At 48.0% G+C, this 13,216-nt stretch overlaps 2 protein-coding genes across 7 annotated transcripts in view; one reads left to right on the top strand and one right to left on the bottom strand.

Annotated features, from left to right (window-relative positions):
• LOC112408777 (interferon alpha-inducible protein 27-like protein 2) overlaps positions 1-6,890 on the bottom strand; it is a 13,547-nt gene extending 6,657 nt beyond the window's left edge. Inside the window, exons 1-3 of one of the 6 annotated variants that reach the window (XM_024758609.1) lie at positions 6,750-6,890; positions 2,236-2,361; positions 1,688-1,837 (exon numbers count right to left, since the gene is read on the bottom strand). In XM_024758609.1, coding sequence (XP_024614377.1) covers positions 1,688-1,837; positions 2,236-2,308 — 223 coding nt within the window. In that variant the 5' untranslated portion in view covers positions 2,309-2,361; positions 6,750-6,890. Of the gene's footprint in view, positions 1-1,687; positions 1,838-2,235; positions 2,362-2,651; positions 2,760-6,211; positions 6,231-6,749 lie in introns of those variants that run through there. The other 5 variants (XM_024758566.1, XM_024758582.1, XM_024758598.1 and 2 more) reach the window with 5 other exon arrangements.
• Positions 6,891-6,929: 39 nt separating this feature from the next.
• The window catches only part of DDX24 (DEAD-box helicase 24), a 19,397-nt gene continuing 13,110 nt past the window's right edge, over positions 6,930-13,216 (top strand). The window contains exons 1-3 of the mRNA XM_024758555.1: positions 6,930-7,064; positions 7,633-7,730; positions 8,336-9,055. Coding sequence (XP_024614323.1) covers positions 8,341-9,055 — 715 coding nt within the window. The 5' untranslated portion in view covers positions 6,930-7,064; positions 7,633-7,730; positions 8,336-8,340. The remainder of the gene's footprint in view (positions 7,065-7,632; positions 7,731-8,335; positions 9,056-13,216) is intronic.

The following is a 13,216-nucleotide window of genomic DNA, read 5'->3' as shown; positions in this document are numbered from 1 at the left end:
TGTCCCCCCAAAAAAAAAAAAAAAAAAAAAGTTACGTTTATATTAGACTGTAGTCTACTAAATGTGCAATAGCCTTTTGTTTAAGAAAACAAGGAGTATACCTTAATTTAAAAATACTTTATTGCTAAAAATGTGAGCCAATATCTGCCAGTGCTAGGTTGCCACAAACCTTCAACTTGTAAAACACGCAGTATCTGCAAAGTACAATAAAATGAGGTCTGCCCATGTTAGTTCCCTGAGGCTGCTGTAACCAGTTACCACAAACTGTGTTGATTCTCTCATGGTCCCTCACAGTTCTGGAGGTCAGAAGTCCAAAATCAAGGTGTAGGCAGGGCCAGGCTCTCTCTGAAAGCTCTAGGGGAGGATCCTTCCTTGCCTCTTTCTAGCATCATTGTCTAGGGGTTGCAACAATCCTTGGCTTGTGGCTGCATGACTCCAATCTGTCTCTGGCTCCACCACTGCCACCCTAGTCACCATCACCTCTATGGAAAATGTATGGCAGTTCCTGAGAATATTAAAAATAGAAAACCATATGGTCCAGCAATCCCATTTCTGGATATATATTCAAAGAAATTGAAAGCGGGGTCTTGAAGAGATATTTGCACCCCCGTGTTCACAGCAGCATTGATCACAATTGCCAAGAGGCGGAAGCAACCCAGGTGTTCATCAACGGATGGATGATCACCATGTGACATATACACACAACAGAACATCATTCAGCCTTACAAAGCAAGTTCTGACATATAGATGAACCTTGGGAACCTTATGCTAAGTACAATAAACTAGTCACCAAAAGGCAAACACTGTATGATACCACCTCCATGGATATTAGATTAGATTAGTTGAATTTATAGAGCCAGAAGGAACTGTGGTTGCCAGGAGCTGGGGGCAGGAGGATATGAGTAGTTAATGTTTAATGTGTACAGAGTTTCACTTTGGGCAGGTGAAGACAGTTCCGGTGGTTGGTCGCACGGTAATGCGAATATAGTCAACACTACTGAACTGCACGCTGACAAATGGTTATGTTGGTAAATTGAGTGCTATGTGTATTCCACCGGCCCTCCCCGCCCCCCACCAAAAAAACCAAAAAGCTGGTGTCTTTTGCTGCCCTGGCCCGGGCTAGCCCCACCCTACACGACACATTACTCTGCGAAGGTGTGTCCTGGGTGGACTTTAGCAACCAGGCCTTGGGGCGTCACGGGAGGGGCGGAAATGGAGAAATGGTACTCACCCGCCTGGGGAGCTATGGGGCCAAAAGGTCGGGCACGGCCAGTGGACTTAACTGGCAAGGAGCCGTGCCTGAGCCTGCGCCTGCCAGCTGCCCAGGAACCTGAGCGGCAACTCCGTCCCTCCTAACAGAATATGACCTGGCTCTGGGAAAGCCCTAAGAGGGACCTCATCCTACCCTGCTCTTAAAAGCAAACCATTCAAGGCCCAGAGAGGGCAAGTGACTGGTTCTGGGTCACTCAGCAAGTCAGAAGCAGAGCCAAGTCCTGAAGTGTGGTTCCTCTGATTCTAGAGCATCATTGATTTCATCTCTCATGTACACTGTGCCCTTTTTCTGACAATGTGAGTGTCAGAGAGATTCTATCAGGAACGTGGGCCTGACACTGACAACTCAGAAGGCTGAACTGAGCAGTGGGGAGTTGGGTGAGGGCCCGTGGATTGATGCTCAGGGATCAGTTACCTGCGTAATGGGCAAAATTGCTGCCTCCAGCCTTGGGTGGGTCTCTGGGGTCAGAGCCAGATCCATCTGGCCCTTGGGGTGGCCCCTGTGGTGGCTTCCCGGGAGAACCATCAGAGGCCTGGTCGGATGACTGGGAAGGTTCGTCCTCCTCTGGAAAAAAAAAAAAAAAGAGGAGGGGGAGCTCCCAGCGGGGTGGGCAGCTGAGGGACCAGAGGCCCCACACGGCGCCCTCGACCATCTCCCGAAACTCCCAAGAACTCTGATGTTGGGAGGGGACCTCAACGGCAGCTGTGCTAAGAGGCGACAAAGATGCTTGGAGGTGAACCCAAGGAGAAGACAGAGAGAGGGAGACCCAGCACCAACGCGGAGCTGGCAGGTTCCAGACTTCACAGAGCAGGAGTCTGAGGCCCACGAGGTTAGAGACCTGACGGGGCACAGTGCACCCGGTGGCAGGTCCAGGCCAGAACCTAGAAGACCCCCTCTGCCCTCGTTCAGGCACCCCAAGCTCTGGGCCACCCCGCCCTCTGGAGCTTCCCTAGAGCACTCACCATCAGAGGGATATTCCAGCGGGCTGAGGTCAGTGGCATCTCCATCCCCGCTCTCTATGGCTTTAGCTGACATCTTGGAGGCAGTGCGGGAACACCAGGTGCAGAGCCAAGGACACCACTATCTTTCTGAGAAACAGAGTATGAAAATCGGAAGTGTTCTGCCTGATTTATGATGGACTGGTGGGGGGAGGGCCGGGGCACCTCTCTGTTGCCCCAGCCTTGCCCTCTGTCCTATAGGAGCCTGTGGGCACTTCCATCTCTGCCCATACTGCCTCCTTGGTTATCCATCTCTGCCCCACCCACTGCCCGGCCAGCCTAAGTCTTAGGGCTTCAGAGTGACCTGGGTTGATACAAGACTGGAGGTACCCAAAGTCTCCTGGTAAAGGTGGGCTCAAGCCCCTTCCCAGCACACTCACCTCTGGTCACAGTGACAGCTGCCCTGGATGGAAGCAGGGAAGTAAATGTAATAATAGCACCTATTTTGTGAGTGCCTATGTGCGTCCAAACTAAGGCACGTCAAGGGTAATTCACTTGCCAAAGGTCACAACTAAGGATTCCAACCCACGCACTGGTCAGAGATCATGCTGTTAACCATCAGCCCGTACTGCCTCCTTGGTTATTACAGATATGAGATTAGGGCTCTGTGCCATTTGTCAGCCAAGGTAAAATGTTTTGGGCTATAAATTTGTAAATCATGGCAGGCAGGGGAAGGATGATCTCATACAAAATAAAGTTCACAAGAATTGCAGTGGAGTTTTAAAAAAAGGAGGACTATGGATTTCTCACATATCCAAGAAGGGATTTTGAGAGGGAAAATAATGCTCCCGCAGAATGACTCACCCACGCAGGCCTCATCCTTGCATTAGCATGCCAAGGTGAGTTCTACCTGGCACCAAACCTGGGAAGAGATAGACTCACTTCCTCCTTGGACTTTTGGGCTTAGACGTCATGCAGCATGGAGGGGATGGAAAAAGATATTCCATGAAAATGGAAATCAAAAGAAAGCTGTAGCAGCAATTTTCATATCAGACAAAATAGACTTTAAAATAAAGACTCTTCCAAGAGACAAAGAAGGACACTACATAATGACCGAGGGATCGATCCAAGACGAAGATATGACAATTCTAAATATTTATGCACCCAACATAGGGGCACCCCAATACATAAGGCAAATGCTAACAGCCATAAAAGGGGAAACTGACAGTTACACAATCATAGTAGGGGACTTTAACACCCAGCTGGTGTCCTCCGCAGCCTCACTACCTGCAGAACTTCTGACACTGCTCTTCCTTCCCAGACAGTGACCTCCCAGGGTAGGCAGGGGCGTAGGAGGTGGGGGAGGGGAGAGAGCAAAAGGACTCTGCTTCCAGATTTGTTCCCTAATCTCATATCTGTAATAACCAAGGAGGTAGTATGGGTTTTATTTTTATTATTTTATTTTATTTATTTATTTTTATTTATTTATTTTATTTATTTTATTTTTTATTTTTATTATTACATTTACTTCTTTCTGTTCCTTACCCCTAGTGGATTAAGTCTCATGAAAAGCGTAGATTTGTCTGTCTTATTCCCCTGGGTCAGGAGCTCAGTAAATATTTTTTTTAAAGATTTTTTTTGATGTGGACCATTTTCAAAGTCTTTAATGAATTTATTACAATATTTCTTGTTTTATGATTTGGTTTTCTGACCGCGAGGCATGTGGGATCTTATCTCCCCGACCAGGGATCAAACCCGCACTCCCTGCATTGGAAGGCAAAGTCCTAACCAGTGGACCGCCAGGGAAGTCCCAGTAAATGTGTTTTGAATGAAAGAATGAATACAGAGAAAAAAGGGGGAAGTGAGAATCTCAGTGTGAAGCTGGGGCGAAAAGGAGGAGCAGGAAGTGAAAGAAGGGGCAGAATCGGGGCTGGAAGAGGGCTCTGCTTGGAATATGCTTGAATGTCCTGGGAAATGAGGCTTTGTCCCTCATGCAAGACAAGGACATGAGGGACCAGACCTATGACCTGTCTGTTCCCCACCCCCACCCCTGCTTAGCTTTAGGACAACAGCCCCAAACAGCTCAGCAAAAACTGCTCCAGTTTTCCCTGGGATGCTGGGTGACACTGTCCATGGGACACAGAGGGGAGAGGTTTTCAGAGCAAGGTTGCAGGAGCCCCTCTTCTGTAGTGGAACAACTGAGGACATGGAAAGGAGACGTGACCCATGAGCCCCACCTCCCCCAGCAAACTGGGGGCTGGCGAATAAGCCAGAACTGCAAACAGTCCTGATTGCTTTGAGCCCCACCCCCACCCCGGCAAACCGGGGGCCTGCGAAGAAGCACTGAGTGCTTTGGGCACTGATCCATGAGATGTCCTCAGTATAATCAGAGTGGTGGGAACGCGAGGAAATGTCCTTGTGCTGCTTCAGTATAATCAGAATAATGGCGGGAACCCGGTGCTGCTTTTGCGCTCAAGGACGAAGCACGGCAGGTGCTCACGGAAGCCAATTATTGCTTCTATAATTAATAAAAACATAGGTTGCTGCGTTGGCACTTCTGAAATGTTAAGAAAACAAGTCTTAAAGTGTAAACCTAGATAATGCTTTAATAAAAGTTACCACAGCAGGACAGACAGCGCTGTTTTGCCTGAGCGAGCGGCAGCCCTCTACTGCTGTGCTTCGGCACAGTTCATCTCGTGTGATGAGCTTACTTTCGGCCCTGTCATAAGAATAAACTACAACATTCTTCCTCGTCACTTGGTATCCAATCTACTTTCCTGGCGGAATTCAAGGCATGAGAGGCATCCCCCTCCTGGAGAAACAGGCCTATTGGTTTCTGTGAATTTCCTGTCACTGGAAGACAGATAGAAAGACAACCTATGGAACAGAAGAGACTGGTACCATCAGACCACATGTGACATTAAAAACACCACAAACAAGGGTAAGAGACATGTAATCTACTGAGGGCGGAAAGAAAAACACGATACCCTTTGCATCATTAGAATCCCCAATGTAAAGAAAGTTCTTATGAAACAATTTTTCAAAAGAACTGTCTTTAAAAAGGAACTCAGACTAGAAGAGGTGGTTCCTAAAAAAAGAATTATACATGGCCAATAAATATTTGAAAATGTGTTCAATCTGCTAATACTAAAAATAATTTTTAAAAGAGAAAACTCTGTGTGTATGTGTGTGTGTGTGTGTGTGTGTGTGTGTGTGTGTGTGTGTGTGTTCCATGCACCTGTTAGTCAGGGTTTGGCTGCAGATAACAGAAGTCACTCCAGGTAACTTAAGCAGAACAGGTTTTGTGGGTTGTTTTGGTCGAACCCTTGGGGTTCTGGGTGCCTGGGTCCCTCAGTGATGACGGCTGGGCAGGGTTTGGGGACCTGGCCCAGAGGGCGCCACCAGCTGAGATCTGCCTCCTTAGCAGGGCCTGGGCACTCGCGGGAGAACCCAGACTGGGTGCTGGACTAAGGCTCCCGGGCAGGGTAGCCTGTCTGCACAGAGACCCCCTCCTCTTAAGCACTGCCTGGACCTCGGAAGGTGAAAGTTGTGCCTTGGGACCTTGCCCTTCCTTGTCAGAACAGAGAATAACATTTGTTTGGTGGAGGTTTACAGGAACATGGTGACCGTGACCTGACCTCAAGAACAAAGGATGCGATACCAAGAAGTTTGCAAACACTAACCACACTCCTCCCTCACGTTTCCTATAAAAGGGCTTTGCTGAAAAGCTTGGGGAGTTCTGGGTTTTTAAGGCATGAGTCACCCGTCTCCTTGCAGGGCCCTGCAATATACCTTTCTCTGCTCCAAAATGACGTTTTGGTATTGTTTGGCCTCACTGTTCGTCAGGCACACAGACTTGCGTTCAGTTACATGACCTCTTCCTTCGGTTTGATAATTTGCCAAAAGGCTCACAGATCTCACGAAAGCACTTAACTCACCATTACTGATTTATTACAAAGGATATTAAAGGATACAAATGAACAGCCAGATGGAAAAGTACCTATGAGGAAGTCCGGAGCACAGGAAGTGCAGTCCCCGTGGACTTCAGGCGCCAGGTGGGCGCAGACTATGCCACCCAGGCTCTTGGGGACACACTGGCAAGTTCCTCCAAGAAATGAGTTGAGCTGTGTCCCATGGTGGCTCCGGGGTGGTGGGGAGGCTCACTCGACCTAAGCTTGGTGAATTCCCCCGTTGTCCTTTAGGACTTCCCAAAGTCACCGGACATAGAGACAGTGTATGGGAAAGGTTTCCCAGATGGTCTGGTGATCCCCACCTCGAAAAACAGAGTAACTACCGTGAAGTTGATTTCTCTGCATATAACAAAGGACCCAGTTTAGCTTGATTATTGGAGGCAGCCCGACCTTCCCCAACCATCAGTGAGCAACAGGCGAGGCATGAAAACCTAGGGAAAACAACACCTCCAATACAGGCTGGTTGAGTTGTAAATTAAATGCTAAAACTTTTGCGAGGCTCCAGGCATACAGCCAGTACGTAAACAGCCACTGCACTAAAACCAAAGCAAGAATACAAGAACTTACGTTCCCATACAAGAGCTAGAACAGAGCCCCTTCAGAGGAAGTACGGCGGGCTCCACCTGTTGCTTCCGCTCCCTAAGCCCGAGAGGAGGACCTATCAGCGCGGCCCCTTGCTCTCACCGTCTGCGCTCTTGGTACCCGCACTGCGGAAGCCCGCCGCGCGCAGCGAATTAAGTGCGGGGTCTAGAATGGGGGCGGGACTTCCTTCCCAATGCGCACGCGTGCGTGGGCGCAAGCCCCTCCCCGGAACTGCGGTGGACGCTGCCGAGGAGGGCTGGAGCAGCGGTGTCTGAAGCGGTTAGTCGGCGTCCCTACGCGGTGAGTACCAAGGCCGGAGCGGGGCCGGGGCCGGACCCGGCACCCGAGAGGAGCTGGAGGCGGCCACCCAGCGCGGGTCTCTCCAGGCCGTTGGGTTCTCGGGACCAGAGAGGGCGGCCGCCGGCCTCGTCAAGCGGCCTGGCCGACCCTGCGCCGGGGTCCCCTCGGTTTCTCAGCTTCGTGAGCCGGTTCGTGCCTGACACGAGGCGCCAGCGCCGGGCGCCTGGCCGGGCGCCAGGAGGAGGGACCCCTCCTGCTTGCTCTGCGGGTCGCAGTCCGTCCCCCGTCGTTGATCCGGGTTGCTTGTGATCGCGGCGTAGCCGATGCTGGGGGTGAACCTTCGTTGCGCTCTGGCTTGCTTTGCCGTCGGGGCGCCATGCTGAGCGGTTCTGGACCTGCGTCATCTTTTTGTCTTCGCGTGACGTTCCAAGGAGACGCAGACCCTCATCATCCCCATTTTCCAGACGAGGAACTGAGGCTCACAGTGATTAATACGTGCACCCCAGACCCAGAGCTGGCCAGTGACGGGTTCAGATTTGAACCAAGATTTCCCTTTGTCTTTCCACAGGATCTAGTTTTCTCGGCCTTTCTGAAAAGGGAGAGCGTGGCTCGAGTTCCAGTCTGACGACTTGTGCATAGATCACTTGTTTTTAAATCACTTAAAAGGTAATGAAAAAGCTGGTTGGGTTTTAAGCCATTTGGCAAAGGCCAGAGTCGTGGCAGAGGCCTCTGCCCTCTTGGGGCAAGGCTTGAGAAGGAAGAAAGCTCTATGCACTCTTAATAAAGCTGCCATCCTCCAGCGACCCCCTGCAGATACGTATTCAGCCTTCAAAATGGCTTGGGTGTGGCAGGCTTCACCCTCCATGCTTTATATAATGTTATTTATTGCAGAGAACATTTTGGGACTTAGCTAGTAAACCCCTCCCCCCTTTTTAAAATATGAGAACACTGAGGTTCAGAGAGGATTAAGCAGGACCTGCCAAGGGCACACGAGCAGTCAGTGTTGAATCTGGAATCCAAACCAGATCTAGCTCGTATGTCTTTGCTACACGTCCTGTGTCCCCTCTGTTGCAGGCCAAGCTGCCCACTCTGTGGGTACATTTCTTTCCTTCTTTGATCTTCTCTAGCTGGCAGCATCACCGTTAGAGCCATCTTTGTGTCCACTTCTTTGCAGGGCCTGATACTCTATAGGCTGCTTAGAAAATATTTGTTGCCTCAGAGCCCTGTGCTTCTCAGTTGCCAATCTAGTGGAACATTTCTCTCCTTTTCAGCAACCATGAAGTTGAAAGAGAAAAAATCGAGGCCGAAGCCATCAAACTATGGCAGAATTCAGAGGAAGGGCATCAAAGTTGTGGGAAAATGGAAGCAGGTGAAGATTGACCCAAATATGTTTGCAGACGGACAGATGGATGACTTGGTGTGCTTTGAGGAACTGACGGATTATCAGTTGGTCTCCTCTGCGGAGAGTTCCTCCAGTCTCTTCTCAAAGGAGGAGCCCAAGAAGAGAAAGGCACAAGCTGTTTCAGAAGGAGAGGAGGAAGGAGAGTCTACCTCCTCAAAGAAAAAGATGAAGTTGAAGAAGAGTAAAGATGTGGAAACTGAAGGAACCAGTGCCCAGAAAGTGTTTGAGGGCAAAGATACTGAGCCAGGGCCCCAGGGAGATGGCACAGTTTGTCCTGATCTAGAGGTAGGGGAGATGGCATCAGAAAGCCCGGCCCAGACGGTTCCAAAAAAGAAGAACAAGAAAGGGAAAAAAAACTCAGCGCCTTCCCAGGGTACTACTCCAAAGGTGCCCAAAAAAGCAAAGACCTGGATGCCTGAAATGCATGATCACAAGGCAGATGTATCAGCTTGGAAGGATCTCTTTGTACCCAAGCCAGTTCTCCGAGCGCTCAGCTTCCTAGGCTTCTCTGCCCCCACACCAGTCCAAGCTCTGACCTTGGCACCTGCCATTCGTGACAAACTGGACATCCTTGGGGCTGCTGAGACAGGTAAGGGCATCCTTACCTGGCGGCCAGGGCAAGATTGCTTCTGGATTGAGCTTGTGGCTGCTAACAGGCTGGTTGGCTGGGAGACGGGAATGTTGGGAGCATGACCACAAAAGCACTGTTGAGTGAAGGTTTTTAGAAGTCGGCTGGCTCTGGGTTGAAATAGGCCATGTCCTGATTGGTGCCCTAGGCAGGTCACTTTATTTCTCTGAGTCCTGCAGACCCTATTATAAAATGGAGATAGACAACTGCAGTACCTCCTTCTTTTGCTCTGTGGGTTAAATATAAGTGCCTACTAAATTTCTACATTTACACAATAGTAAACTAGTAACAAAAAACAATAGTAAACTAAAATTTACACAGTACATTGTAAGTGATCTGCGAATGGTAGTTTTTTTCCAGGTCTTGAGCCTTTTCTGAATGGCTCAGAGGTAAAGTAGGGCTAATAAGATCAGCCCTCTGGAGAGGTCGATCTTCATTAGTATAAGGAAGAAGTGTCTCATTCGCAAGAGTTGTCCAAAGATAAAAAGGGCTGCGTTGGGAGTTGGTGGGTTTATTGGCATTGGAAGGATTTGAGTTTGTGTAACCATTGGGTGGATTTTGCAGGCACATTTGGGCAGGAGGTGACTATTGCGACTAGGCATTGCTTAAAGCTCCCTCATTCCTTGGGCCACCTGAGACTTTGTGAAGCAGTGACAGGTACACTCACCCTGGGGAGACTAAACTGCTGATGGGGGAAGGAGCAATACAAGCCTGGAGCTATTAGTCTAACTTGACCAGCAGTAACCAATAGAAATATCTACGTAATGTGAGCCATATAGGTAACTTAAAATTCCCTAGGAGCCATATTAAAAAAGGTTTTTAAAAAGTGAAAATTAATTTTAACAATATATTTAACCAATTACATAACATATTTCAGTACGCAATGAAGGTAAAATTATTGAGATATTTTACATTCTTATTTTTATACTGTTTTCAGACTCTGATGTGTATTTTCAAGTTGCCGCCCATCTCAGTTTAGAGTAACCACGTTTTAAGTGCTTGTGGCGGTATGTGGCTACTGAGCTACTATATTGTATGAGACAGAACTGTAACCAGAAGTGGGGTCCAGCTGCTCGCCGCTCAAAAGCCAGTAAAGAGGCCAGGTTGGTGAAAGGAAAGCTTGCTTTATTTTGGATGCCGGCCACGGGGGCTCCTGTCCAAAGGCCGACCCCCCCCCCACCCCCCCAACCGGTGGGCAAGAGCTTTTATAGACGGAGGGAGGGGGCTACATGCAGAAACAGCACAGTCAGCTGTGACTGTCACCTTGAAGCTGGTCACTGGTGGTCTGACCAGCATCGTCTTCATTGTCTTAAGCACAGTTCATCTTCAGTTCCAGGGTCGGTTTGTTCCCATTTCCTTGAGGCCAGTTCTCGGAATGGCAGCTTATGTCACGGCTACAGTCTGGTCATCATGTAGTAACGTCTTCCACCTGGTGGGCCTTTTATCTGTAGATACACAGAGGGTATCTACAAGACAGCTCACAGGATATGGCTCAGAATATTATCTCTAGCCCTTGAGAAGGAACTAAAGGTCCTTAGCTATGCTTATTGACTCAACGTTTATTATTTAGTCTTGTCGGACTGCTTTCCTTTGCTTCTGCATTTTCTCACTTCTCTGATTAAACTTATTCTTTGGCTGAAGTTTTTCCACAGACAAAACGCAGGCAGAGGACATGGGCGGGAAGGACCATAGAGCCCTGCTCCGTTTCAGAGCTGGACCATGTGGACCAGCGGTCCGCAGCCATTTTGGCACCAGGGACCGGTCGTGTGGAAGGCAGTGTTTCCGGGGTGGGGGTGGGGTGGGGGCGGCGGCGTCAGGATGACTGGAGTGCATTACACGTACTGTGTACTTTATTTCTATCGCTGTCAGTTACGTTGTAACGTATAACGAAATGATCATACAGCTCACCATAACGTGGACGGGAGGCCGAGCTCAGGGAGTAAATTGAGCGATGGGGAGCGGCTGTAAATACAGATGAAACTTCGCTGACTGGCTGGGCCGATCACCTCCTGCTGTGCGGCCTGGTTCCTAAGGGGCCACGGACCGCTACCGGTCCGTGGCCTGGGGGTTGGGGACCCCTGATCTAGACACTTTGTGCCTTGGATTTCTGGAAGAGTGGTCGGGAAACTTGAGGTGAGGTCCTGTATAAGAGTCAGGAAGATGGAAGAGGAAGGAATCCCCAGGAAAGGGGGATGGAGGTAACAGTAATAGCTTAGAACATTTATTTAACATTTAAACTACGTCACGCCCTGTGTTACATGCACGAACTCAGTTTCTGAAAACCACCCTGAGGTAGATTCCTTTATTTCATCTTACTGAAGAGGAAACTCGGCCTCACAGAGGGTAGACAGTGCCCCTAAAACTGCCCCACTGGAAAGTGGTAGTGCTTGAATAGTTCTAGGCTAGGTCTATGTGCTGCACTACTTTGGTGGGTGCAGAGAGGCCTGGAAGTCTGTTTCTGGAAGGCAGAGGAGAGATGGGAGCCACTTGGGCTAGAGATTGACATTTGGATTTATACCACAGCTCCTATCGGGCTATTTCTGTGGAATGCTGTGAATCCACAGGTCCAAGTCTCAAAGGGTTTTGGGGCTGTGGGCAAACTGCTGCCAATGCAGATAATATATCCATCACCCCCAAAAGATGTTTGGGCCCCTTAATAAATCCCTCCTTCCCTAGGCTCCCCTCCTTGTTCATCCCCAGGTAACCTCTGCTAGTCTTCCTATCGCTATGAATTAGTTTGCATTTTCCAGAATTTTAAAATGGAATCATACAGTATGTACTTTGGGGAGGGGGAGTGTCTGCTCTTTCGCGCAGCACACTTTGCGGTTCAGCCATGTCACTGCAAATGCCGATGGTTCATTTCTTTCTGTCGGTGAGTAGTATTCCACTGTATGGATATAGCGCAGTTTGTTCTTATCTTATCTGTTGATGGATAGTTCTGTTCTTTTTAGTTTTTGGCATTTACAAGTAAAACTATCATAAATATTGGCGTAAAAGTCTTTGTATGGATATATGCTTTGATTTCTGTTGGGTAAATACCTAGGTGTGGAATGGCCAGGTCTTATGGTAACTGTAACTTTTTAGGAGCTTTCCAAAGTGATTGTACCACTTTACATAATCACCAGGTTATGAGACTTCAGATTGGTCCATGTCCTTGCCAGTACTTGGTGTGGTCAGTCTTTAATTTGATTTAGACTTTAAAAATGTTAGTGATATTTCCTTGTGGCTTTCATTGGTATTCCCCTAGTGACTCCTTGAGCAGCGTCTTTTCGAGTGCCTAATTGTATCCATATTATCTTCTTTGGTGGTGTCTCTTTAGTTCTTTTGCCCATGTTTTAATTGGGTTCTGGTTTTCCTATTATTGAATTCGTAATATATTCTAGATACACCTCCTTTATCAGATGTGCATTTTTTTCTCCCAGTCTGTGGCTTATTTCTTCATTCTCTTTACAGTGTCTTTCGAAGAGCAGGAGTTATTTATTTTGATGAAGTTTAAATGATCATGTTTTCTTTTACAGATGTGCTTACCTAAGAATCCTTTGCCTAACACAAGATCACAAAGATTTTCTCCTGTACTTTCTTCTAAAAGTGTTACTAGTTTTAGGTTCTGTGTTTCAGTCTGATCCTTCCTGTGTTAACTTTTATGGGGAGAAATACAGATCAAAGGTTTTGTTTTGTTTTGCACGTGGCTATCTGATTATTCCAGCACCGTTTGTTGAAAAACTACGTTCTCCACTGAATTGCCTTTGCATCTTTTTTGAAAATCAGTGACTATATAGGTGTGGGTCTATTTCTGGAGTCTTTTCTTTTCCATTGATCTATTTGTCTATCTTTACTGTTTTCCCAATACCTCACTATGCTGGATACAGTAGCTTTAAAATCAGGTAGTATAAGTCCTCCAATTTTGTTCTTTTCAAAAGTTATTTTGGCTGTTCTAGGCCCTTGGCATTTCAAGGTGAATTTTAGAGTCAGTTTTTCAATTTCAACCAAAAAGTCAGCTGGTATTCGGATTGGGATTGCCTTGGTCATAGAGCCAACTGAGGACATGACATCTGGACAATATAGAATCTTCCAGTCCATGAATGTGGTATAGCTCTCCTTTTTTTTTTTTTTTTTTTTTTT

This window comes from Neophocaena asiaeorientalis, unplaced genomic scaffold (assembly GCF_003031525.2).
Source record: "Neophocaena asiaeorientalis asiaeorientalis breed wild unplaced genomic scaffold, Neophocaena_asiaeorientalis_V1.1 scaffold476, whole genome shotgun sequence".
Taxonomy (NCBI): domain Eukaryota; kingdom Metazoa; phylum Chordata; class Mammalia; order Artiodactyla; family Phocoenidae; genus Neophocaena; species Neophocaena asiaeorientalis.
The sequence above is the reverse complement of the archived record's forward strand: the minus strand, read 5'-3'. Positions and strand labels throughout refer to the sequence as shown.